General features: G+C 38.5%; 1 protein-coding gene across 5 annotated transcripts in view; it reads left to right on the top strand.

Moving 5' to 3' along the window:
- Positions 1-27,231, top strand: part of RBMS3 (RNA binding motif single stranded interacting protein 3) — a 651,451-nt gene that overhangs the window by 499,742 nt on the left and 124,478 nt on the right. For all 5 annotated transcript variants that reach the window (XM_088521153.1, XM_088521151.1, XM_088521150.1 and 2 more), the window contains 2 exons: positions 8,792-8,949; positions 17,211-17,290. In XM_088521153.1, the coding sequence (XP_088377279.1) occupies positions 8,792-8,949; positions 17,211-17,290 (238 nt within the window). The remainder of the gene's footprint in view (positions 1-8,791; positions 8,950-17,210; positions 17,291-27,231) is intronic.

The raw sequence follows: 27,231 nt of genomic DNA, 5'->3' as shown, positions 1-27,231 counted from the left end.
TATATATTTGTAAAATATTTTCCAAGCACAGAGACTGGTGCTGCCAATGAACATTTTGCTGTAGAGTTCAATGAGAGATGGATCAAGCCTGGCAGAGCAACCGCCTTTGTTGTTCTGGAGCACACCAGCTAGGTAGGAGGACAGAAGGCCCCGAAGCCACCTCGCCCAAGCGTGGGGTGCACATACGTGAAAGCCTCTTTAGTTTGTACCTCTGCTGCTTCATTGTGGCATCCTCCGCCACTGGACGATCGAACAGCAGAGCCCTCTTACCTGTCACGCTCCCACCGTTTGGAAAGTCCCACAACTTCTTTTTCTGAACTTGAGGAGTGATATGCAGCCTTTGCTCGAACACTTGCTCCAATCTCATCAGAGCACGTAGTTTATCCATGCGTTTATCTCTCTGCTTAAATCCGAGGCTTGAGGAACCCAATCCAGTTTTTATCCTCTGCTGTGCCAGATTCTGTATGCATTGGAAAAGAGGTGCCATCATACCTTGAGACAGATTTGGGGAGCAAGCATACATTTCCACTGTAATTTGTAATACTTTGGGACTGATACTACTATAGGAACAGAATCTGTGAGGGGAGAAGATAGCCCAGCAAGCAACAATGAGACCACAGCTTGAGTGTTGTAGCCTTGGAAAATTTAGCCTGAGAAAGTGAGATCTTCTAGCCATTCTGTAATTATTTTATTTGTTCATTCTAGAATCTTCATGTTTCAGGTCATGCAAAGGACAGCTTTAAGCTTCATGAAAGAGTTTCCATGTTGTAACTCTTTGCCTTTATTCCAGTTGTTTCAGAGTGTTTATGATCTTAAATAAAGGAAAAAAAAATCATACATATGTTTTAAAGCATTATTATATCTGGGTTCTTTACACTGGACAGCTTGCATTCCAAAAATGCATTCCAACTGATTAATGTTACTGGCCCTGCAATTTCTTTTTTGTAAGTAAGTAGTGCTAAACAGTTATTTTTTTACAGGGTGTGTCATGTTCTTCAAAATACCAAATAATCATGATAATCCATGATAGAGGAATATATTTTGTGCAAATGTCTATGATCTTATTTGTTTATTTAAAAGCATGTTAAATTAAGCCCTTAATTTAATTTCATTGACTTAGTTGATGACGGTGTTTGGCTAAAACTCGTTTTCTTTCCTCAATTAGCAATAATGAAAGGTTCATACTATTGCTTGATTTCACGCTCTGTCCTCTGTAAATCATCTGATATCTCTTGCACTGTCCCCTTTCTGTGTCAGAATATGTGTATGCACACATGCATACAAATACACCCTCTGTGTGGGATAATGTTATGTAAAATACAATTCAGTGAGAATGTGAAAAGTAGGAGTTAAATTTCAAGACTTGTTGACTCTGCAGGGGCAAAGGCCGAGTCTAAATCCATAAGTAAATCCTGGAAAATATACACCAACCAGCATGTCATTAACCCAGCATAGTATTAAACAAATAAACATATTTGATGCAATAGTGTCTAACTTGCAACAGGACACCATGTCTTTAGTTCAGTAGGACACAGCTGGTGACAAATTAAAATAAATAGTTTAGGCGTCAAACTTAGATTGCAGTTTATCTGGCAGCTCAGCCTTTGGCTTCCAGATGTCATCAGTGAGTTTTTGATTTCAGGTTCCCATCTAGGAGATTAGATAGCGTTTCTGAAATTGTTATAGTTGAGCTTCAGATAATCCAAGGTAATGAGTTGATTCTTAATAGAGAAGAAATAGGAATAGAAAAACAAACTTTAAGACAGCATAAAAGTGAATGTGGAGGCACAAAAATCTGTGGACACAACAAAAATTATGACACATGAATTTTTGCACAGATTGAGTTTCCTTTTTGGCTGCATGGTAGTTGCAGTGTGCAGTGCAAGGTGGAAACTGCAAAAAATTTGTTTATAGGAGAATTAGAAAGTGAGGAGTTATAAAAAATGTTCACCTAGAAATTTTGAGTGTATAAAGAACAGGTTTTTGTGTTGGTCTGTGGCATTTTGCTTATGAACGTGTCCTGTGCAAATGAAAGGAGGTGCCATGCAGAGCACTTACATAGTGCTCTGAAGGCAGAGACCATAGCCACTCAAGACCATATTTGCTACACAAGATGAAGGGCAAATCAAATCACCCCTGGCAGATAAAATGCATGAAGTTTCTGCAACGACTGTGCTGGACAGACCAATAACAATCTGGCTCCAGCGATGTTTAGCTTTAGCAAATGCTGTGCTTTCCATGAACAAACTTAATTAAAAGAAAGAAAGTTGAGTCCAGCTTACACAGCACAGCACAGCACTCTGGTAGTTTGCACAGTGAGAAGAAATTCTGAGCATATATAAACTGTGAACTCTTTTTAAAGTTCATGTTTTTAATTAAAACAGTACTTATAAATAATACTTCACTGCGGAGCTAATGTAAGTATGTGTGGCAACTAATTTCCTTCAGTAATTTTCTTCTTCTTCTCTTTATAGGTCATGGTGTGTTTTTTGAATTTGCTTGTTTGCAATTATTTTACAAAGTTTAGTGGGAAAAAAATAACCTTGTTAATTTTGTTAAGAAGTTTAATGGAACTTGTTTAAGAAGTAACTGTAAAGAATGTTTCGGGGGTTGCACAAAAGATTGGACATCAAAGTCACATCTCTCTTCTGATCAGATTATCCTTGCAAAGTACCTAAATAGCTGAACTTTTCTTGAGTCATTGTAAAGCTCAAAAATTCTCAAATTTACTTTTGTAATAATAAGATTATTTTGAAAATCATTGAGAAATACTTCTTTTCACAGTCACACTTCTGGATTTTTCTTGTGTTCATGTAGACAATCACTATGTGTTTTCCAAAAGTGTCCATTTTGTTGCTGACAGGGTGCTGCTTTGATTTGATGACAGTCAAACTCATATGGAAAAATGCAAGCTACAGTTTCAGTTTTAAATATATAGAACATTCAATGGACTGAGCTTAACTTTTCTGAATAGTAGTTGCATTATTATGCCAAGGCATAATGTCCTATACTGCTGTGGGAAAAAAGAAAAGTTGCTAAGAAATTTTGCACCATACCTACCATACAAGTAGGGTAGTTTTGGGTAGGGTAGGGAGGTAAGCTCGTTTATGAAACATGAAGTTACCATCCAGTCTAAAAAAGCACAAATACTGCCTTGAAAAAGATAATTCAAAATTGAAGAGGATGTCTCAGGTTGTTGAATTTAGACATAGTGGAGCCTTTGAAGGACCAGCACACAAGGCCTAGAGTATTTAGGGGATTTGTAAGACAAAATGAATGTCTTCCTCTGATTTGTGGTACTTCACTGGTGAAAATGTTGGTCTTTAGACAGAATCTCTGTTGAGCTGTGTAGTGCTTCAGGCAGTGCTGGCTGGGGATAGATTTGGAAAGATTTTTATCAAGAAGGTCTGCACCCTTTTTAGTACTTTTTTTTTCCTACTGTATGCATAGGATTGTTTGTGCACTAAAAATACATGCAAAGTCTAGGCTTTGTACAGGCTTGTATGCCTTTTGGTGTGCGGCTAGACAAGGGGGTCAAACCAGCCAGGGATCGATAGTCAACTGGCCATTGATTTAGCTGTCCACACTGCTAAAAATGTGCCCACACAAAGGGAAGCAAATAAACAAGCGAAAAGTCAAAAGGAGCCCTGACAGCAGCACTTGATTGGTGCTGTTCACACTGTGATACAGTGGAAGTGGCTCGTTAACAATCCCGAAAGTCTAAGTGGTCCAGACCAATGCAACACTTAATTATCTTTTTTTAATATATATTATAGGTTCCTTTTTACAATCTGTGGAAACAGAGCTACTATCATTTGGTTCGGATCAGTGTATCATCTTCATTGATTCACAGGAGCCAGGCAAAGGTACACCAGAAGAATTGCAGGCCCTACCCGTTACTCACCACCCGGTCTTCCAGCACTTAGAGAAGATGCAAAAGGGACCGTCCCTCCATCCCGTCTCTGCTGTTGGGAATCAGGGGAGCTTGGGGTGACTTTCTTTTAACTTTCATAACCATCACCATCTTACTAACTGTTAGAAGCATCACGGCATCCTTCCTTGGTCAACGAAGAGGGAACTTTTCCAGAAATTAGTAACCAAATTTAGGTGTTAAATCTGTAGTTAGACACTTGAATTATACATTCAGCAGTTTATTGTGGATGAAAAACAGACAGATTTTACATATGTGTAGAAGTTTGCCACATTAACTCAGGTGTGGAAAAGCAGCAGAGAAATAAATAGGGAAAAACTAGAACTCTAGAAAAATCTTTTAATTCAGATTTCTGGTATATGAATCTGATCAAAGGCATATCAGCTTTCCAAAGAATTTTGTTTCACATGTCCTGGATACTATCTCCAGTACTAAAAGGGTAAATTTTTATTAATAAAACAAGAAGGAATATTGAGTGTGAATCTACTGTGAGAAGGTATTACATGCTCTCTCTAAATTTCATTTGAGCTCTGTGGCTTGTATCAAATCCATTTTAGAAATAATATAATAAATTGAAGATAAGACTCATGCTGCCATCACGATGTTTTCAAAATATTGAGCAAACGATGCAAAATTTATGAAATAGCATATAAATGTTTCCATTTAAATGATCTAGTTTCATAAAAATGATTCCACAAAAATGAATTTTTCCATAAGAAGTGGAACTGTTTTCATGTTAAAAGGAGACAGAAGTTGGACACAGATTTTTAAAAGAGAGAAAATTGTATGTGGGTAGCCTGAAGATTTGATAAATGGCCATTAGGCAAAGATGAACCAACTTGGAGGAAATACTAATTCAGAGTGATCTGAACCTGAATCTGAAATGTACAGGAAGACGTGACCGTGCTATTAAAGGTGAGCTCCAATACTGATCTATATGAATATTAGAATGGTGAAGTCTCAAATTATTAAAGACTTATTACATATTTCCTTATTACAGGAAAGCATAAATATAAGTTTTAAGTAATCTGTAAAGGAGGGCTTAAGAATCTTGCGCAAATCTACGTGCAATGTTATAGTGTCAACATTCCTAGAATAAGTTTGAAAGATGGAAAAAGGAGTTCTTTGAACTAAGAATCAGTGATTAACTTCCTAGAGCAAACTGCTTCAAGGAATAATAATGTAGGTTGAATAAGAAGAATTGGTGCACGGGGTTCATGAATAAAGCAAATACATTTGATTTCCAGTCTGCCTGAGACTACAGGAGGTTTGAGGTCCTTGTAGGGGAAGCAGAGCATCGCCAAGAACTGCCAGCCCCTCCCTACATGTGTCCTCCAGGAATGCATTACTGAATGCACTATGCAGAGGCTCAGCCTCCTCTCACGCCAACAGAAATTGTTATTTTGACTTTTCATGAAATTCTTCCAAATATTGTGTCAGGATGGGAGGGAATTTGAGTCTTGTCCTCTCTTTCAAGAGCGGATGGGAAGGTCCAACACAGCAAACAGCAGACTGGAGTTGGAGCATGCCCTCCAGAGAGGGTTCCAGTCATCAAATGTTGGTGGAGCCGTGTGTTTTAAGGTCTCTTTGCTATAAGGGTCTTTTGCCTCTTTGGCATAGGCCTCGCGAGCTGGGTGACTCAGAAGTGACGTTTCTGGCAGTTTCCCCAGAACTGCTGCAGACAACAGAGCTCCCCAGTCTCACAGCAACACACTTGATGAGTGCCTGGAATGCTCCAATGTGGAGACTTAATCAAAATCCTCATTGAAATCTACTGTTAATTTGTAATGTAATAATGTCTTTAAACCTTCCTAGTTGTGTTTCTGGGCAGTCTGAGAGTGCCTATATCTGACATGCACGCGTCCTCAGCCAGCATGGAGTAACGTGTGTCTGGCGCTAATGCCCATCGACCAGAGCAGGCAGGATGCTTGGCTACCAAGGCGGTGATCCAGGCTGGGATGGGAACTGCAGAGAGCCCTAACAGGTCACGTGGGAGGACTTATATTGGTCTTACTTTCTTGGTTTTTTTTTTTTTAAAGTGGGGCAACTGCAAGCTGTGCATGAGAAATGTGGGGGCTGTGGGCCTTGCTGCTGCCCAGCCGCATCATGTCCTGCAGGCAACAGTGCAGCCGCAAGGGAGGAATATGTCTCTGAAGTGTCCCCTTCGTCCTTGGGAAGGCATTGCATCCCATTTCTGTTTCTGGTGTGAGATATGGTGTTTTGGGGGGTTGTATTTCCCTGGAGAAGAAAGGAGCATTTCTCTAAATGTTATATTTGTACAGTAAGGAAAAACAACATGGGATGTTTTCTTCCTTTCCTTAGAAAATTGTTGTGTTGTGAAGGCAGCATGAGCAGCCTCATCCGTCTCTGTCTGCTTACTGCTCTTGCTTACTGTGCTGATAACAGGTATGATTGCTAAGTCCTTGTGAGAGAGGGACTGTGGCCAACCCATATTTCATTCATCCTTAGCGCGTAGCTAAACTTTCCATGGATATTTAAAACGACTGCTTTTAATCCTTAGCGCAGCTAAAAGGTTTATGGGTTCTTACTCGAGAAGCAAAGCAGTTTGGTGCAAAGCAGTTCTGATTTATTTTACTTGTTTGCCACAGCTTGAAAACTGAGTAGTCCAAAGTTCTCATTTTTAATATTCTTTCAGCTGGAATGAATGGCTCCAGTGAAAGTAAAGGATGTTGTGCAGCTACTGATGCCTGACTGCTTTTTCCAGATTATTCTGTCCTCAGGCTGTAGGGTTCTCATCTGTGTAATACTATTAGCTTTTTTTTTCTTTTTTTTTTTTTGCTTTTAATATTGATAAATTATATCAACCCCGCAGGATTGATTGTTTGGTTAATCAAAGTCCTTAGCTAGTAAATAGGTAGAGGTTTGCCTGATAGTGTGATCATTTCTGAAAAGCTGTGCCTCTTGGAATTGCAAACCTTTCTGCCCTCCCTTGCTTCTTTAATGCCTCTGTTTTAATTGTCTCCATTGAGCACGCTTTCAAAGTAGCAGTGAAGATGTTTCCTAACTCCCATTGCTTTACCTTTCCTTGTCCTATGTGAAAAAGAGAAAGAAAAAAAAATGCAAAACTAAAAGTAAGAAAGTATAATGTGAAACTCATATTCCTCTTTGTGCTTTCCTACTTTCCCTCCAGGCCAGCTTACATGATTTCCCTCATGCAATCCATAGCAGCCCTAGTCCCACTTCTTCACTGATATATTCGATTATCAGAGAGGAATTAGCTTTCTGTTCTGCATCAGTGTAAACTGAAATGAGAGAGAATTGGAGAGGGATTTTTTTTTTTGATATTTAGAGTTCATAAGTTTACTGTCCATGTTTGTTTGCTTGTTTCCCTTTCCTGCTCCCATTGCTATAAGGCATGATAATAATTGGGTTTTAGTATTGGATAAAAATTGGGCATTTTTATGGATTGCAGCTGAAAATGTATCTATCTTCCTTGTTTTTTAGTATGTGTTTTGTAAAGTGGTGGTGAATTCAACTTGCACTGGAATGTGTTGTTTCTAGGGGTGGTAGATCTGAAGATTGACAAGTAAAATGCAATGGGCATTAAGTGGTCTGTCCCAAGGCAAGTGTTCGCAACTCTCGGACTAGAATCCAAATTATCAGTAAAAAAGCATTCCATGTCTGCTGTTTTTGGATCCTTTGGTGCACATTTGAAGTTTCTCTTCTCATCCAAAAAGACTAAAATTACCCTTGGGGTTGGGGGTAGGAAAGCAGAAATTTTTCCTTGGCTTCTGATTGTGGTATTTAGCTAGGCTGGACTTTGTTCTGTCCTTTATGTCCCTATAAAGGATGGGATGTGTGAATCACAGCTTGGAACTCAGACTTCTGCTTCCCTTTGCACAGCCTTGAACGTGTAAGGCGATGAAAGAGCAGACATCTTCATTCTGTGCTGTCTTTGCACGTCTTCTGGAGTTGGGAATATGTCTGTGATTCTGTGTGTTCGACAAGGCACAGCTGCACTGGCTTTAATGGGGGTAGAGTCTGAAGTTAAAGTGGGACAAGGGGCCACTGGTCTCTCTACAGTTCCTTCGTTGTAAGGGCATGTGTTGCAAGATTGTTAACTTGTTTTTAGGACATCTAATAGCAAAAAAAAAAAAAAAAAAAAGACAATGCTGTTGCTACATGAATTAGTATTATGCTCTGCTACATGGATTAGTTTTGCCTGAGATTCTGAAATAGAAATAAAAAGTTATCTTCAAATGTATTTTCTCAAATTTTCCACACTGAAAATGATATTCTGTAAGAAACTTTAATTCTGTCAGAGAATAAACATGTGATCTATCTCAACAAGGCTTTTAATCCAGACTATAGAAAACTCCCTGCAGTTTGCCTATGTTGCAAATTGTCTACTAGGATGTGTGTGATGGGAGGCCTGGGGAGAAAAGATATAATAGAAAATGTTCTATATTTTCAAGCAGTTGGGCTTGTGATGAACAGGTTGAATGGGCAGTCTGCAGGCTGGAAAGCACATCTGCTTAAAACGTGTTAAATTTTAGTTGTTTATTTTAACAACATATTTGTGGGAATTATGTTCCCTTCACAATCCGTTGCTAAATTAGGACACAGTCTGGGAATGCTTGTGCATCGGGGCAGTTTTCTGTAAATGAGTGGTGTTGCTGAGTTCAGTGAGAGCAGTCATGCACTGAGTTAAGCACATGAATGAGGGTTTGCAGAAATTTGGCAAATATGTTGTCATTGTGAACAGATTGCTCAGCTTTGCTTCTAATGCTTCCATAAATTCTTGGCTTGGTCCTGTTTTGAGTAGCCTTCTTTGCCACGACCATAGGCTGTTTTATTATGCTGAGTCTAACTGACACTATTTCTCTTATTCTGTCATAGCAACAAGAGCAAGATCCCACAAATCTATACATCTCAAATTTACCTGTTTCCATGGATGAACAGGAACTGGAGAATATGCTGAAACCTTTTGGACACGTAATTTCCACCAGAATATTAAGAGATGCTAATGGAGTCAGCAGAGGAGTTGGCTTTGCCAGGTGAAACCCTTACTCTATCATCTGATTTATCCTTTTCTTTTTCTCTTTTTTTTTGATTTTGGTCTTCTGCAAATGTCTGTTCTGTAAGTCTGAAGCCTTATAGCCATGGAAAATTCAGAGCAGCAGCTTTATCAGACTGTGTGCCTCTTCTTTCCACCGAGCTGAAGAATATCAATGCAAAAGCATGGTCATTAATTGCTCCAAAAACTAGTTCATTCTAAGTATGTACATAGCAATAAAGATCTCTAGGAATAGTGAGCTATCCATGCAGTATCAAGCTTGGATAATAGTAAATGACCTACAGCCAAAAGCATGCACTTGGTTAAGGAACCTTTTAAATGTTTAGCAAAGATTTTGTGACAAAAAAAGGTAAATTTTTCAGTTGGAAGAGCAAAGGAGAGGAACTGTTAACTGAAGGAGCATGGCTTCCTTGAAAATGGCAAGGAGCCCAAACTTATAAAAAAAAACAAAAAGAAGAAATATTTGCATACAAGTCCTGATGGAGCACTAAAATATTTTTGACTGAACGGGCAACGTTTTGTTGCAGTGCATTTCATTGTCAGTTCAGAAAGACAAGCTCCCATGTTTACTCTTGGGGAATATTTGCGTAGATTCTCTTCATCTAGAAACACTCCTAAATTAAATAGTTTCCCTTTCAAAAGGTAGGGAAGAGAGATCTATCTATAGAAAAGGACAGAAAAACAGTGAGAAGAGAAATTCGTAACTGTGCTGCAAATCAATCCCCAGGTCAGTGTTTTTACTGAGCTTTGTAACATTGTACTTTGTAAAGCAAGTGAAATGACTGAGTCATCTTGTGATTTTCTTGGGAAATATACTGTGTCTTGGTGAATCATGGAGTTTCTGCTAGTGTCCTGACACCACTGAGTAAAATAGGGTAATGTATGATGAATAGGTAGCCTGCAAAGGTAGCTGACATCGTAGTGTTACCACTGTCCTTGATTTAAAAGCTCATCATGCATAGAGACTGTTAAGATAATACTGACTGAATTCAAAAGGAAAAATCAGAACATTTATGCTTTTTGTTCTTTATGTATTACACAGTTAATGGCATCATTTTTTTCTGGCTTGCTAAATATAGATTTGTATAATTCAAGGATAAACTTGCTTTTTACAAGTTGGCTTTGTTTGTAGGAATGTAGTTAATTTTGTAACTCATTTCAAAAACAAGCATTTTATGACCTAACATGAAAGTTGGGTAATTCACCAGGCAGACGAGAGAGGGGGAAAACTTTGGCTCCACTGAAGAATACAGCAGAACCCGACTTGAATGAGGTCAGAATTTCTCAAGAAATTCATAGCCATAGTTGGACCTTGACTCTTAACTTTGCCTTTGTTTTACTAGAATTACCAGTATGATCTCGAATTACCTGACCAAATAATCTTCTTTTTCTGGTCAGGTTCTATTCAGTATCTTTTTTTTTTGTGGTGTGTTACTCCAAATAGATTATTTTGTTTAGCTTTGCTTGTAGTCATGGAGGGTTCATTCTAGTGCATCTACAGTGTGAGCACATGATAAGTGACTATAAATACAGTACAGCTAAGGGGTGGCAGCTGTATTTCAATCCAGATAATATTTCAAAAGCTCAGATCAGCAGCCACAGTGGTGATCTTGACCATTACATGTTCAGATGTGGGGCCTTTTTACACACTGGAGCTGCCCATGGAGTTGCTCCATGCTCTTCAAGTACCTGTAGAAACACGGATAGACAAAGTTAGCTTTAGGAAAGGGGACTAGGAATATGGAGGGCAATGCTTAACGTCCTCCTGAAGATATTTTTGCTGTCACTCATGAAGACATAACTATATGCTGAAAGACCTGGCTTTCGACAGGCCTGCAAAATACTAATTCCAGGTCTCAAGTTGGAAGAAGATAAATAAGTGACACAGGCAAAGTGGATCTAAAGCTCTGGTGAAATTCTGATAAATGAGAGGGAAAATATTCGGAGAGGGAGATTTCTGAGGGTCTGTGATGATGCTACTTTGGAGGCAGAAAACTGTCAGCAGCACCATGGGATAGAGAACAGCCTGATAGTTTAATGATGCATTTGTGAAGAAGGAAGATGCTTTGTCCTTCCTTATTTGAGGGTTTAATTGAAGACAGTTGAAAAGATGCTATAAAAGGTGCTATAAATTTAACTTGGACAAATCCATCATCTGGTAAGGCAGTGCAGGTTTAGATATTATGAGGATCATTCTTACTTTCAGTCAGAAAAATGATCTGTCAAATCCTGTATCTTACCCAGGAAATTGATTTATAATTGGATATCGCAGATGAAACTAGAAATCCCAAACATACCGCAAGACTTTGTGCGGTATCTGTAAAATATTCCAGGGTCTGGGGTGACAAATTTCCATTGAAAGACCTCCTTGGAAGGGGCTCATAGCAACACTTGCAAGTCCTGTGATAGGAGAGTGTCATCTTGAGAATCTTGAGAGCCTCGAATTTCCATCTAGTGCTGTGTCCTGTCCCAAATTTTGGTAGAGTCACTATATCCGTGAAAATATTGCTAAAACTGGAGCTGCACTTCCAAAGAGTTGCACATCCCCAGAAAGGGACAAGTGGGGCAGGATCTCAGGACAAATATTAATTTGTGCATATATCAGTGGGATCGCATAATATGAAAACGGGTATGAAACTCTTACAGGTGAAGAGATAAGAACTGGGCAAATTAGGAGCCATCAGGTGATTTGGCTGAGCAATTTTGATAAGCTCTCCGTACAGACAGTTTAATTGAAGAACTCCACAGTGTGTGCACACCTTGGGGTACAGAGACATTGGGATGTATGTCAGGGAGGGACTTCCTGATACCACTGAACCAATGAAATAATAAAAATTTGTCTTTAGAACCCCACAATAAAATGCCATTAAGGTATTATTTGAGAACCTTCCCTACAGAGTTAGTAATATAAATAATGCTATGCATACATATACCACATTCAACTGAACAGCAGAGCAAGCATTTTATAGGTCCTTTTAAATGATAAAGTGCAAGGAAAGTGTTAGAAACCACTAACTTTTTTTATTTTGTTTGCTGTCTTGTAACTTAAAACGACCTTGCAAGATTCAACCCCCAAGCGACATTTTACAACAAAGTCATAAGCCTTTGAAAACAGAAATTTATGATGGAAATGCTGACAGTCAGACAGTCAAGTATTGCACTGCTGGCGGGCACCAGTATAATACTTAACCCCAGAGTATGAAGACAGTAGCATAAATCAGCCTGAGTCTAGGTAGAAATGACTGTGCTCATACTATTCTTTTCCAGTAGCATGAGAAAATTTGTCCAACGTAAAATGTTATAAAAGAATGTTACGATGCAGTTCCACGGAACGACCAAAGTCGAGAGGTTCTCAGTTAGTTCCTCTGTCGCCACAGAGGGAAAGGAAATATTGAGGAGATAGGCCTGCCTTCTTGACAGACTTGGGGGCATCCGTAATGGGAATTCACCTGTTTAGTTGTTTGGAGCTTTGGCTCTATTCTTGTCTTATGGTTAAAGCTCTTTTGGTAGAGCTTTTAATAGGATGTTTTTCTCTGCCTTCATGTGTTTTTTATTAAAATTTTCTCATGCTTATCTGCATTTTACATGTATTAGATTTAGTCTTTGGAAATATTATTTGACACAGTGACTGAAAGTGAGCAAGAGAAAATGAGAAAACAGATTTTGAGTCCCACTCAGGATCATTATCCATTTATGCAGGTTTTACATGGATTTCAGTAGAAATGAATCTGCTTCAGACTGCTTTGAAGCAAAATGAGAGCCTAGCCTTTAATTTGTGCATGTTTCTCATTAAAGGAAGCTTTGCATCTTTCAGGGTTTTTCTGGGTAATTTAGGTGTCATTTAGTCAGGACAACCTCCTGTTGTTCATGCTAACTGAAATGAATGTGAAGAATATACAGGCAAGATGTAGTGGAAAAAGATAGAATTTATGCAAAATAAGGGGAACTTGTCCACATGAATATTGTTTCCTAGTCTATAAATTGCAAAGGGAATAGATTTTCCATCATAAAATAGATTTAAACCAAACAGTATAGCCATCTTGAAGCAATCTCTTACCAGTTGAAAAGATGGGGACACAAGATGCCTGAATCAGTTAAAGAAGGAAAGAAAATCACAGATTGTGGCTATATTACAGCTTTTGAATGCCAGAAATTAAATCAGCAAAATAACTTAAAGAAATCATTGACCATGTTGCCATGGAATAATAAAGGGTAGAATATAAGGAGAACGGCGGGATAAAAACCTCATACTAATAAGAACTATTTTGTAGTGCCAGAGTATTTAAAATCAGAAGAACATTTTCTCTGACCTCCTTTATATCACAGGCAGTTAAATACTCTCAGTTACCTAATATTGCAGTTTTACTTGTCATGAAGTAAAATAAAACTTTTAGAAGAGATAAGAAGATATCAGCCAAAAAAAAAATGCTACTTCTTTTTTAAGTAATATGTTCCAGTGGATCATTTCTGTTGTAGTTAAGTGTTTCTGCCTAATTTCTCCTTTAAAATTATCTGGTTCTTGTCATAACTTTCTCCACAAGATTAAAGAACTACTTAATACTTAGTTTATTCTACCCACAAAGGTACTTATGCACCACTATCAAACTGCCCCTCTAATCTTTTGATAGACTAAAGGAATTTGAGTTCTCCAGTGTGTCTTCTAACCGTGGCTTCACTGCTGAACTACTTCCATCTTTAGAAAGAGCCTTAAATAGTAAAGAAAACTCCCTCCTCCAGGATTTATTATTCCAATTCTCATTAATCTAAGAAAACAACACTATTCATATGTTGATCATAATATAAATGTAGTAGCTACGATTTAATCAAATTCAAATATTTACTTGGAATGCAAAAAATGCAGGCCTGATTCTCATTGACAGTATCATTATTAAGAAAAATACAGAAACCAAATTCACATTTTTAACTACTAACTGCTGATTATGTAATACTGAATTTTTTCTTATGTAATAATTATATACTTATTCCTTATAGTGCATGTGTATAAACTTTATATTGTGACACTGCATCAGTCTTTAAACATGTGAAAGAGCTTTATTTCTATATCCTAACTTTGTAAACTATGACTAGAAAAACTGTAAGAACAGTCTTTCTTTTTAGATTTCCTAAATAGTCCTCTTTTGCAGTTGGATGGAACATACTCAGTCTAGGTGCTTTTACTGTATCTAAGAACTCATGAGTCTCCAGAAGGAGGAGATATGAAGAGACACGTACAAACAAATTCTGTTATTTTTGTTAGCTTCTTTGTTTTAGATAATTATTTGTATCGTTAATTGTACTAATGATACAAAATGTGTCTGGCTTGTGGCTTGCTTTGATTTTTTTTTTCTGCAATGGATTTCTTTACTCATATTCCTGTGCATTATAGTTATCTTCAAATTGTATTTTAACATGAATTATCATCTCAGATCTTTTGGAATCAGCACCAAAAACATACTATTGAATAGATCTTAATTTTTGACAAATGGTCTGATTAGAAGCAAATTCCTTGTGAAGCTGGTTTCTTCATCTTCCCAGCAGGACAGTCGAATATCTTTATCTCTATAGCAATATCTGCCAATAGAAATTTTTAAGCATTTAAGAATTTTTTTTTTCCCTGAATAATGTCGTTTGCCACATTCTTGTTCCTTCAATTATGGGAAAAAAATAAACACTAAAAAATGGGTTTAAGAGTGCTCTTGCTGTAGATCTACCTATGTTCTGATGATATTCTTCTGTAGGAAACCCCTTCCCTGGGAGCTCGTTTTTAAAATGTAGTGTTCCTGTTAGTGGTATATTTATTACATAACAGGCTCACTCGTTCAGCATTTTGAGACATTTGTATCTCAGACAAGATGAATAGATTCATGGCAAGAAGCAGGTTTTGTCATTCTCCCTCAAGTTTGCAGGCACAGTCTACACTAGAGGAACTCCACCGCTTTCCAAAGAAAATATAGGTAGAATTTATTAGTGTAGGCTGAACAGAATAACATTTTTCACTGGGCCCTTTCCTAAGTATGGCTAGTATTCCTGACTAAAATAAATAAAGGGAGAAAGAGGAATCTCTCAGTCTACCTGTGTGGAAGGAGAGCTTCAGCTCATGGGTAGGCACCTGCGTAGATATTGCCAAGCATGCAGGTGACATTAGCCAGTGTTTGAACTAAACTAAAACCAACACCTTGTAGTGGCAAGTGTCAGACAGTGCGAGTACTCTACCTGGTTGCTCCCTCCTCTGTAGACCTCATTCTTCCCTATCCATTAGTATTCCAGCTAAACGAGAAGCCAGCTTGAAAAGAAAACTTTCTTCAGCAGTCTATTTGAGAAGGAGGTTACTCATGCGTGTGTGAAAATTATGATTTACACACATATACCATTGGGATAGATCTGACCAGATCTGTCATGTAGAGCCGACTTTATCTGTTTTGCCCTCCTTTCAGCCAGACTTGATAACGCTGGTGTCAGTCTCAAGTGAAGCATGTGCCAGGTTACACATGGCTGGCAATGGCTTTGGAGAGCAGTTAATGGTGAAACTTGGGATGAAAATGTGCACCTTCTTTTTAAGGTGCTATTCGAACGATGGCCTTTCCATCACAGAGCACTGTGGGCTTCACTCTTACTCTCTTCCCACATAAAATGCATCAGGTGCCGTGAGCGTCTCTCACTTGGCAGCTTATCCGTTGCATTCTTTGCAGGGGCTGCTTTGCCTTGTTCAAATGTTCCCAGTGCATTAAAATGAAATTGTCATTGCTGTGTAGTGCAACATAACATAGTTTGACACAGAGCGCCCGCAGCTACAGCAAACAGATTTTTATTGCATTTATTTTTTCAGAGACAAGAGTCTCTAAAGGCTCAGTGCAGACTTTGCTTAGCTTAATCTGAATGAAACCCAAGTGAATGGTCTAACTTGCTGTCTTTGGGCTGGTAGCAATGGCCCAGCCCACAATATGGTGATGCACCCAGAAGGATGAGTGTTTAATGATTACACCTGAAGCAAGCTGATAAAAGACTTTGAATTGCTCAAAGTATTAGTATTAAATAAACTTTTTTTTTTTTTTTGGTGGTGCTGATTGTGGTTTTGCGGAGACCCTTTTGAATCTTAACTTTATCCTGTGAGACAAACCCCTGCTCTAAACTCTGTTGAGGCTCTACTCCATGAACTATGTGGGAGACATGTTACTCTTTCCCACACCTATGTGATAGGAAGGATGGTGGATAAATTTTATTTTAAACATCTTAACTGTCAATAAATTGCTAGTGTTTATATCAGTAGAGTTACTTTTGTGGGAGTACTTGGAGGTAAGAACCAGTATACTGAGGGGGTTTTGAAGGCGTTTTTAAATGCAGTTATTCTAGAGGGGAAAAAAAAAAAGGTGCAATTTTTGCTTGGTTATCAGCTTCCCATTTCTCTGTCTTCTCTCCAAGCATTTCTGTAGACACTCTAGCAGAGCCAGCTGTTCTCAGGAGCAGTGTGTAGTGAGTTTACAGGATCTGAAGGACTTGTGGATTTCCTAGTGTGATGAATCATGATTTAGCCAGTAGCTTTGTGTTTTTTTACAATTGCTTCAATAACATGTGTGTTGATTCTGTGTTAATGCTTTAATGTCGCAGTGCTGAAAATCATGCTTGAGGTCATGTGAGATGAAGAGTGGTCCTTTTACTTGCCAGTGTTATGTGCAGCTTCATGTCTTCGCCCTGAATTTGGCTTTGTGTAATAAGCACATACGTTTTCTCTTTGCTTTGCTGTACAGTCCATCTTCGGAGGGTGTTATGTGGGGTTTTTTAATCATTCTAAACCTTAACAACGGTCGCTTAATCCCCTGGGTCGTTGTCCAACTCCTGTTCTTTTTCATGCCCCTTGAGGTTATTTTGGGTGCACGAGGACTCTTGCAAAGGAGTCCGCTGCCTTTTCAGGCAGCACATGGTACTATAAAGAGTGTCCTTGTTCAGGGTGACCCCGGGAGTCACCGCGAGCTGTCCCTTGACGCCGTCGCCGCTCGGGCACAGCTGGGAGCGCAGCTGCAGCCTTTGAGGGTGGCAGGGTCTCGCCACTGGCCACGTCGCCCCGTAATGAGCTCTGCACAAAGCAGCAAGAGCAGCTTTTAAGAGTTCTGCCCGCATCTGCACGTGGCCTTTTCTTTTCCTTCATGTTTTTGCTGACTGAACATTTTCATGACTGAACGTTTTCATACCACACTAGTAACAAATTTTGCCTCTGCCCCCATCCCACCCTCTTCTCTTTTCTAGAATGGAGTCTACAGAAAAATGTGAAGTAGTAATTCAACATTTTAATGGAAAATATCTGAAAACTCCACCTGGTCTACCAGGTAAGTGTAGCCACCACTTCTTTGCTGAAATTTAAAATTCACCAAGCAGGAGGAGCAATTACATGACAACTGTATGTTGGGTTTGACAACGTTACTGGCCCATCTAAGAAGGCATGCAGCTGTCCTAATCGAAGTTGATCATTTCTGACCCATAAGAACTAGTGTTATGTCTGACAGCAGTGAATGTAATATGTACAAAAATCGTGTTGTCTTACTGATTTTTCCCTCTTCCATGTATATATTATGTGAGATATTTTTTCCAATTAGAGTAAAGACCACATAATTAAATACCTGTGCTTTCTATATTACCTAGGAATATAACTGCATTGGCAACTGTGTTTTAGGTTATAAAAGGGCCAGGTTTTCACGTTGTCAGGATGCCTTTAACAGCTGTTAAAGCAGCTGTTGTTATAACTGAGCGTAGTTCATATATGAGGCAGTTTTATACCATTTGTACTTGCCATAGCTTAATGAAATCTTGTCATTTTCTGACAATATGCATAGAACATATTTGATGGTGTATCTATCTCTGCCACATCTAAAGCCCAGTTTCAGTCATAATCTGGCATCTGAAATCTTCAGCTGTCATCTCTATGGTCATCAGCTGGGCAAAGTGTAGTGATGAGCTGCCTGATTCTTGGTGCTTGACGAGACCTCCTAGAGGCTGCAAATCTGTGAAGATTTCTCCCTGAACTTGTGTAAAGAACCAGTTTTAGTACCTAGAGTTGAGTGAGCATGAAATACTTGCAGAAATTGCGTCTTAAGTAATTCTCTGCCTTTTGTTTTTTATTTCTTAATTACATTAAACTATTTCCTTTTTTGTTACTTTAACAAAAGCATTAAATTGCTACTTATACATTGTCCAGTTCTTTATGCAGAAGATGCGCTCAATACTTTAATTAAAAGAGAGCAAACTGTACTACTACTGGGTGCCATAATGGAATGGTGCAATACACATATGAAATACAGTCATATCACCTTCATGCAGGAGTGTAAAACTTTTAGTATAGCCTGAGGACTCCATTCTATGGACTTCTTTTTTGTAAAAAAAAAAGTTATTGACAAATTTTGTTGGCGCTAACTAATGTGTATTACATATGTGAAATACGGCAGACTCAAGCTATGTAGAACAGTGGGCAGAGAAACATAGGTAGAGCTCTTAAACCTTCGACATGGTTTTTTGTGTGGGTGCAGTAGGTCACAAGGGTAACCTGTTTAATATTGTAGCAACACACAATGGAAGGAGTGTGAATAGCAAGGATTCTGCATGCTCTGTGGTCAAGTTCTGGATTGTCTCACACAGGAGACATCACTTGAGCAGGAAATGAAGGAGAACATTTTTATAATTCCTTCTTGAGACAAAGAGAGTTTCATGATAAAGAATGAAAGACTAACGTTCAAAATCATTTTGACTTTTTTATTTTTAAATTAGCTTCCAATCAGGAATAAGCTGGTTATTCAAAGTGAACAGTGTGGGACAAGCGAACAATGTGGCACATCAAAATAGGAGTCTTGATAAGATAGTGTGATTACTTATTTTTATTCCAAGAGATACAGTGAAATTGGATTTTAATGGTTATAACTATTGCTGCATTCTTGATTAAAGCACATGAATCAGCTCTTCATCTCCTGAAGAAAGTTTCCATGTGGGAAAGTTGTTGGATGTTTCTCCCTCTTGTTTATTGTGCTCATACAGCATTTGTAATCTGGGAAGTAAATATTTTGAGAACTGCTGTTAATCTGGGTGCCATTCTGATGCAAGTAAAGCATAATGCATCTTGGGGCAGAGCCAGGTAAAACCAGAAGCTGGACTAGCTGAAATAGAGAGTATCTGTAAGCTCACATTTTGTCCTTGTAAGAAGGAGATTTTGTAGCTCCAAACACAGGTAATTAGCAATTATCGCAGTATATTTGATTCACATAAAGGAGAATATTTGCGCATTATTGTTAGAGCAGGGTACCCTTGAAATGTGTGTTTAAGAGGTTTTCCTTATTCCTTCCATCTTTTCCTATGAGAACAAAAATGAACACTTGAGCAGCTGGGTGGGTTCAATGTGACACTGGACAATTCTTTTCATTTACCTCTTACCCACTGAAAAAAAAAAAAATCAGTCCTACTTTTAACTATTGACATAGTTTCCCATTACAGCTTCTGCTTAGTATATACATTTATGTTATGAACCTGTATTTAAGCTTCTCAGCAAGATAGAAGCATCATGCTTTATCCCCCTCCTGGCAATTGCTTATCTTCCTGCATGGAGAAGCAAGGAGAATCAAGTCTCCTAATGTACTTGGAAAATCACAATCAGAGTCTGAAAATTATCCTCCCAGCATCTCAATAATTGGCATAGAAATAAAATCGGCTGTAGTTATTACTGTGACCTCTTTATGGATTTCAGTTAAAAAATGAGGAACCAGGGAACATTAGCCATGGAAGTATGCAACACTATCTGTTATTAACCTCTACTGCTCAAGATGTGATCTTACTGCAAGGGAAAATGAACCAATCCTTTCAGGGTTCAATTAAATTGATTGGCAATATTTCAGCTGGAGTTCTTTCAGGTATATCAATGAGTGGGGCAAATTTTATATTTTTGTCCACATCTCTTTCTCACCCAAATTCTGATCTTCAGGTTGGCAGGCTTGTCAGCAAGTAACTGGTTGGATGATTTGACAAGGCCCATCAGAAAGGAAATGAGCCTGACTGCAGACCATTTTATACCACCCTATCTCCTGAGGAAGTCAGAGCACAGACCAAACGTGCTGTCTTGGTAGCTAGCTTCTCTCTATGCTGTCCTCCCCAGTTGTGTTCCCAAGATATATAGGCCTGTAGGGCTAAAACACAGCCACTTTAGTTGAGTGACAAACTTTTTGGAAGCCTGCTTGCCAAGTGTCATGATTAGGATATGTCATTACAAGCAGTTACATGACAGGGACATGTCTGAACCTTGCACCATGCACCATAACAGTTGTGTTCCTATCAACTCATTAGGTTATATATATTATTTATATGTATGTACTATGTACGCATGGTTAAATGCTCACATGTGGGGCAGTTGAGTCCAGTTATTAGGTCATGATCAAAGAGGGACTGGTGTGGGTAGTTTGTGTCTGAGGCTAAGCAGTCCATCAGAAAGGCTGGGCACCACAACCCGTGCTTCCGCAGTGAGGAACTCATGGAGCATGACTTTGCTATATCCTCCCAAAGGTGTTATCTCAAATACTCGCTTTGAATACGGAGCTCTATCCCGTGGCAAATGAGATACAGATTTGGCTGGATGTATGTTTTTTTGGTGTTGCTGCTTTTAGAAATAAAACAGACATTACAGCAGATGACATTTGTGTAACCAGGCATTTCAGCACAGCTAGGGGTCACTCATCTAAGCTAGTCCAGACCAACATTGCAGGAGGACAGGGTAAAGCTTTGCTGCTTCTACAAGGGAAGGAAGGCACACAGGCACCGTGTAGACTCTGTATTCTGCACATTTCCAAGGCAAAAATATATCACACCTTGCTTGACTTTCTGACTTGAACTACTGTATATTATCTCATAAAAACTGCAGAGCTGGGCAGTTGCAGCTCCAGCCTGCTCTGCTGCAACCCTGTGACAGTATAAAGGTTATTTGCTGGCACTGAAAACTTTGCTGGTCAGATGTGTAATACTTAAGTAAAGTGAGCAGTTTTGTGTCTATATTAGTAAATTATTCCTGCTAAGGGTCCTTCTCTGTCTAACTTCTTGGCTTCACTCCATTCCGGAGGGAATTGCTCAACTGTCCTGCTTGCTCAACTAATAAGCATTTCATGATGTTCAGTCTTAGGTATACAGAGCAAGATAATTGACTGCTCCATAAATAATTAGTTAATATCTTTGTATTTCTTCCAGTCTGAGAAAATGAGAATTGTCTCTGGAAATCTGCAAACTCTTGATGCTGTGCGGATTGCATATGAATTTCATAAATACTGTTAGTAACCTTGATTGAGTTTAGTAGCTTTGGGGCTTTTGTTTTCCTTTTATTAGGATTATTTTGTTTCTGAAATAAACAAAACAGGATCTAATAGGTAAATGTTCACCCATGGGTTAAGTGCATGAGTAAGTGGTGCCCCATGTGAAGCTGGTTCCCTTGACCCTTGGCTCCTCTATGAAAAGAGAAGTCAGCAAACGAGTAGGTCTAGCCAAATGAGTTAGCCTGACCATAGCTCTGTACTGCTCAATGTACAGCCTCAGTGTGAAGGGCACTACTAGCCATGGAGGTAGCACCTTCTTAGTCCATCACTGCTGCCTGTCTTCTCATTGCTGAGCAGGGGACTTGAATATGAAATCCTGTTAATCTACCAATCTTGCAAGCACTGAATTCAAGGAAAAATGCTTGCCTTCTCTGTCAGTAACAAATTGATTTCTCTTTGGATTTGACAAGCTTAGGGTACAGTTTTTGTGGAAGGTTTTTGAAGTATTCGGCTCCCTATATCCTTGAATGTCTTTTAAAAACTCTTTTTTCTCTGTCTTTTTGAATAAATGCAAAGGCTTAATGAGTTTTTACTTTCCTCTCTGGAATTTCACAGGAACATGCCTCAATTGCAGTAATTATCCTCTGCTGATGCTTCCACTATGCTCTCTCACAGCATTTTCTAGTAATTATAGTACTTCCTGAGTTTCATTTGCTTTGTAAATACTTCTGGTTATCGGAGGCCATGGGGCCAATTCCTAGCTCTCGGAAAATTTCAAGAAAGTGAACACAGTATAATGCAAGTTCAAGAATCTTGTATTGGTTCTCTTTCATGGTAACTACTTGATGCTTTTCTTACTAATTTTAATGCAGGGTTACAAATATCTAACAAAATGAAGAAAGACAAATGCAGTATTTTCATGTTGGTAAGAGCCCTACAAGTAACAAACAGATGGGGCATTTTGAGGCAGAGTTTTAGCAAAGAAAAAGTTTACATAGGAAGAAATGATCAACAACACAGACTGCAAGTGCCTTAGCTAATAAGACCTTGCTTCGAATAGTGATCATTATTGGCCATGTGTTAAATAGAGCCCAAGCACTGCTTTTCTGTGAAGACTCATTTCACCAGAGTGAACTGATATTTATATTTTCTACCTCTCTCGTTAGTTTAAATATTTCTCCTAGGTCGTCTCTTAGCTTCTCTAACCATGGAGAATAAATTCAATTATTTAATCCACGCTTCACAGAAGTAGCCTTAGAGCACGGAGTTGCATACTTAAGAGCAATATTGTTTCTAGTAGATCATGAATAAAACAGAAAACAGTATTTCTAGTTGAGGGCTAAATGAGCAATGGATTGCGGCAAGTTTTATGCTGTTTTTCTTTCTCTCTTATTGGCTCAGCAAATGATATCTTGTTTGTCATTGGTGGTGCTGTTTATAGGTTTCTGAAATGGATGAACTTAAAATCTTCTGGATCAAACTGCTTAGCCCTTTTCTCCCAGTCTTTTCATTTAATTGTGATTTTTCGTTCATAAGCATAAAACACTAAAAAGCTATTCCAAAAATAATTGTATTAGGGAGTTTAATTTCCATTTACCAATATAAGCAATGCATCACTATATATATTCATGCCATTCTGTCTATATAAATATATATATAAGCAATTGGCATTGTAAACAAGACAAAACAATAGCCAAAATTAGGAAGAAGGTTTTCTCTTTTAGCTAGCTTACAATATTTGGTAAATGGTACAAGAACTTTGAATAAACAGCATTCTATTAAATTTTAGCACTGGTAATACTTCGCAGACCTGATTTTAAAAGGGTTTCATCTTTTACGTGCTGTTATCTTCAGAAATGATCTATGTTCAGAAAAAGAAAATTCCCTCATTTGTATCTTCACTGCCTTTAACATATATGATAATGTTATCTGAATTTTTTACATTGTCTACCTTCTAAGACTTCAGCTTTGTAAATATTTTTGTTATCTGCTGACTACAGTATATAAATCCACCTCTACTGTATCAGAATATATGATCCATGTAAAGCTCATTGAAAAACAACTGTTTTAACAAATTTTCTATTTCTTTATCCTCTCTCCAATTCCCAACTGTCATTTTTAATGGAATCGCTGTTATCTTTTGCTTTCTGTGCTCCGCAAGTGCTCGTGCCTAACTCATTGTTAGCAGAAATTTCTTTTACATCTTGAACCCTCTAAGCATCCTTTTAACTTCTGTCAGTTCGCAGCGTTTATCTTTGGCAGAGTTTAAATCTTTAATTTCCTCTGCCATTGCTCTATCTGAGTCCTCCTGGCCATGAGGGTGCCATGACTCGTCACGGTTTGGCCCATGGGTGCTGCCATCATCCTTGGGACATGCGGGCAACCCAAGAGCAGTCCCTACTGCAGTCTGGGAGCTGCGCAGGCTCTGGAGACCACAGACCAGGCTTGCGTGGGACATTCAGAGGTGGCACCAGGCATATGCAGCTCTCAATGTGTGCATCTGTCATGAAATAGGATTTCGTTATTAGAACAGCAGATGATGGTCAAAATCATGTGGTAGGAGAGTCATCCTAGATGATCCTAGCATCTTCCAAGAAACTACAGGATGGCTCCCTATTTAGTAAAAGATGTGTGCCCTTTTGCTTAGAAAGCAGTTACCTAGTTGTTCCATGTTGGCCTCATTTATCTGTGGCTTCTGCAGGTTTCCATGGTATGGCCAACTTTATGAGTGCTGTTCCTTCTGCTTAGCTCCTTTAGAGACATGATGTTCATACAATGTCAGCAGCAGCCCCTGGCCATTCCTCCCTCTTGTACATCGCTAAATATCGCTTGTAATTAATCCAGCTTGCACTTACTCTTCAGTCATAGCTATCAAATAGATTGTGGCTTAGGTTCAAGTCAAGAATTCCTTGCACAGTCTCCTTCCTTTCGAAGACAGCCTTTAAAAGTCAGAAAATATTTGTGTTGCTTCGTGTCATCCATGAGAATTTCAGATGCAAACCATACCATTTTTGATCACTGAGTAAGACAGGTTTCCCTATCTTCAGCTGCAGTTTTTTTCCAGACTTATGTTTATGTAACCTCTAGTTGTCCCTGCTCTGCTGATGTTGATGTAGATGCTTTTGGTTTCATAGTAGAGATTTCCATTTCCTGCTGCAAAGATCTATTCCAAACTTTTAAGACTTCTTGGAATTTAAAATTGTATATTTTGTAAGGACAATTGATATGTTTTCAAAAAAAAAGACAGTTTCCCTACTTACTGGGGGGGAAAGTGTACTTTCGCTTACATTTCCATTTATCTTAAAAAAAAGAAAAGACGCCCTTTCACTAGCAGGATACAATGTTAGATGTTAGCCAGTAAACCACAGTAGCTGATGCATACTTATTTCTTGAGGGAACATGAGTTGGGCTATTTCAGATATTAGGAAATGTGTGTCTCCTAATATGCTAAGTCATGTGGTTTCAGCTCTTCTGGGTATGTGTCTGAAAGAAGACTTACTAGACACTCTGTATAAGACCTATTTTCCCTGAAATGTATAATGATTTTGATGACAGGATAGATCCCAAAAGATACGATGTGCTACATATTTTATGCCTTCTTTTATTTGCATTGGTACAGGTACTTAGGCCATATCCTCTTATATTTTAAGTAACCATATTATGAAATATTTGCTTTTAAAATCTGATCGTATAATTAATGAGTTTTTTTTTCACAGATGTTTATTACTTTGTAACTGGAAGTAGTAAAAAAAATCATGAATCAGTTTGCGGTATGGCAGTTATTTGGGTCATGATGCATAAAACTGCATTACTGCGACTTGAATTAAGATCTTTGGCTTGGTTTATAAGATTGAAGTTAGAGAACAATATGATGTGCAAATGATCATTGCATGTTTTTTTCTGCCATAGTATCACCCGTCATATCTTTTCTAGTGTTTCTGGAAGTATACAGCATCAGTTGAGAATTGTGTTTTATCATTCATAAGATCTAGCGGTAATGAACTGTGTCACAGTTTATCTAACCTAATTTTAATATATTCATTTTTCCACTTAACTGCATTTTTTGCTTTGAAGAGTGACTATGTAAATCTTCTGGTTCAGCAAATCAATTCCCTTTTTATGCTATGACAGATATATTTGCTATGTATTTACAAAAAAAATGAATTTCTCCCATATAACCAAGAGAGCTGAGAGCATGTGAACTGAATTCTGTCTTGCCTCAGCAGTAGATGTGTCAACAAGCTCCAGGCTCAGGGGCAGTGCTATTCCTTGGATGCCCTTATAAAATGCAAAACAAGACAGATGAGCTGTGCAGGTGTTAGAGCAGGCAAAATTTATGAGCCAGAAAGATTCACAGCTTGAATTTGAGACTGTTTAAGTCTAAAGGTCTGGCAATTTAAAACAAAACAAAACAACAAAAAGCAAATAAAAGCATGCAAATCAGTGCATGAAACATGTGGAACATTGCAAAGTTGTTTGTACGTGATTGAAATTTTGGGGAGGAATTATTTGGGGAGGATGCTTGGGGAGGAATTAACTCTGGCCAGCAGTGGCAGAACTTCTGTTTTTCCTCCTTGCTGCATTATTGTATTAGTCTCCTTAGGACACTTTGAATGACGGAGTGCCTCTGCTTTGCAGTCCCTTCTACTGCAGTGTAGCATCGTCACACCTGAGCCAGCCAGTTTAAAACTCATTTACGAAGGTAACTTGAGCAAATGGTATCAGTATAGCTCAGCATAGACTACCCACTTGAGTTGATAGTGTATAATGCTCAATAACATGCACCAAGTGGTTTACATGATCATTTTTCACCAAGGAGAAATCTTTCCTTTCCAAGATAAAGCCATTTTAAAGCAAATTTCTTCTTTTCCTTCTTTCCTTCCTTCCTCCTTTTGCACTTTTCCTGTAGCTTTCAAGTCATTTTAAGCATTTTGAAATTCAAAGTATGGAGAAGCTTCAATTTAACAAAAAAAAAAAAAAAGTTTTGTTGAAACTTAACAATATATAACTAGTTATTTTTGACAAACTCTTTTGCACATCCATATGATGTGTAAAGCCTCATGGCTTCATCAGGGCTGATATGAAGAGCTATCTCCAAAGGTTATCCTGGCAGAACTTGAGAAGAATTAAGTGTTTGAGAAGAGACAATATCTGAACTTTCCAGTGATTTGTGAACAGAAGTCCACCAGGATACTTGGTGTGTCCTGAAGCATTTTGGGAACATTCTCTGTTGGTGCCTTTAAGGATACTAATGAGAGAGGGAAGCACATATAGCAAGAAGCCAATGTATGGGGCTTATTTTCCCATCTTGATCTTGCTCTTCTGCCATTTTCACTCCTGGTTTCCCCCACATAAAATTTTTCGCTATCACTGAGTTGCTCCCACCCTGGGGACGTGAAGTGGCGTGAAGGAGCTGAAGTAGCTTGTGAAGATCTTTTCCTGTCATGATTCTTCTAGCCAAAATAGCACAAGCGGTGTCGCAGCAGTGGTTTCCATATGTTTGGAATACCAGGAGCCTCTTGCGTAAGTGCAGTCTCTCCCCTTTACCCCCCGCAAAATGACATAGCACAGCAGAGAAAAGCAATTCAGCCTGAATGTACTGGGGAAGCTCGAGTCTGATACATCAATTGAAACCCTTTTAGCTGAACAATAATGTCATTATGATGGTCAGTGGTCAAAAAGCCATGTTTCTGGCCATTTCCAGTAGGCTTTCTTGTTTGAATGGCAGTGTTTGATCACAGGATCACAGAAAGGTCTTTTCCAGGTTCAATCACAGGGACTTGAAAGAGGCATAAAGCAGCCTACACTGTACTGTGGCTGCTTTAGTGTCTGTGATGTGTCTGTAATTTACCTTCTGTGATATGAGACATTAGAGGGAGGGGAAAGGTGCTGGATGTCTAATTCTAAATTTATCCTTTTTGTTAAAGCTCATTGAAACAGCACTTTATATGGAGCACTTCCACCAGCATCCTAGATATAATCCTTGAATATATAGT

This window comes from Tinamus guttatus, unplaced genomic scaffold (genome assembly GCF_059628265.1).
Source record: "Tinamus guttatus ecotype Peru unplaced genomic scaffold, ASM5962826v1 Tinamus_guttatus_pri_ptg000115l, whole genome shotgun sequence".
NCBI lineage: Eukaryota > Metazoa > Chordata > Aves > Tinamiformes > Tinamidae > Tinamus > Tinamus guttatus.
Note: the sequence above shows the minus strand (reverse complement) of the source record. Positions and strands in the feature narration are given on the sequence as shown.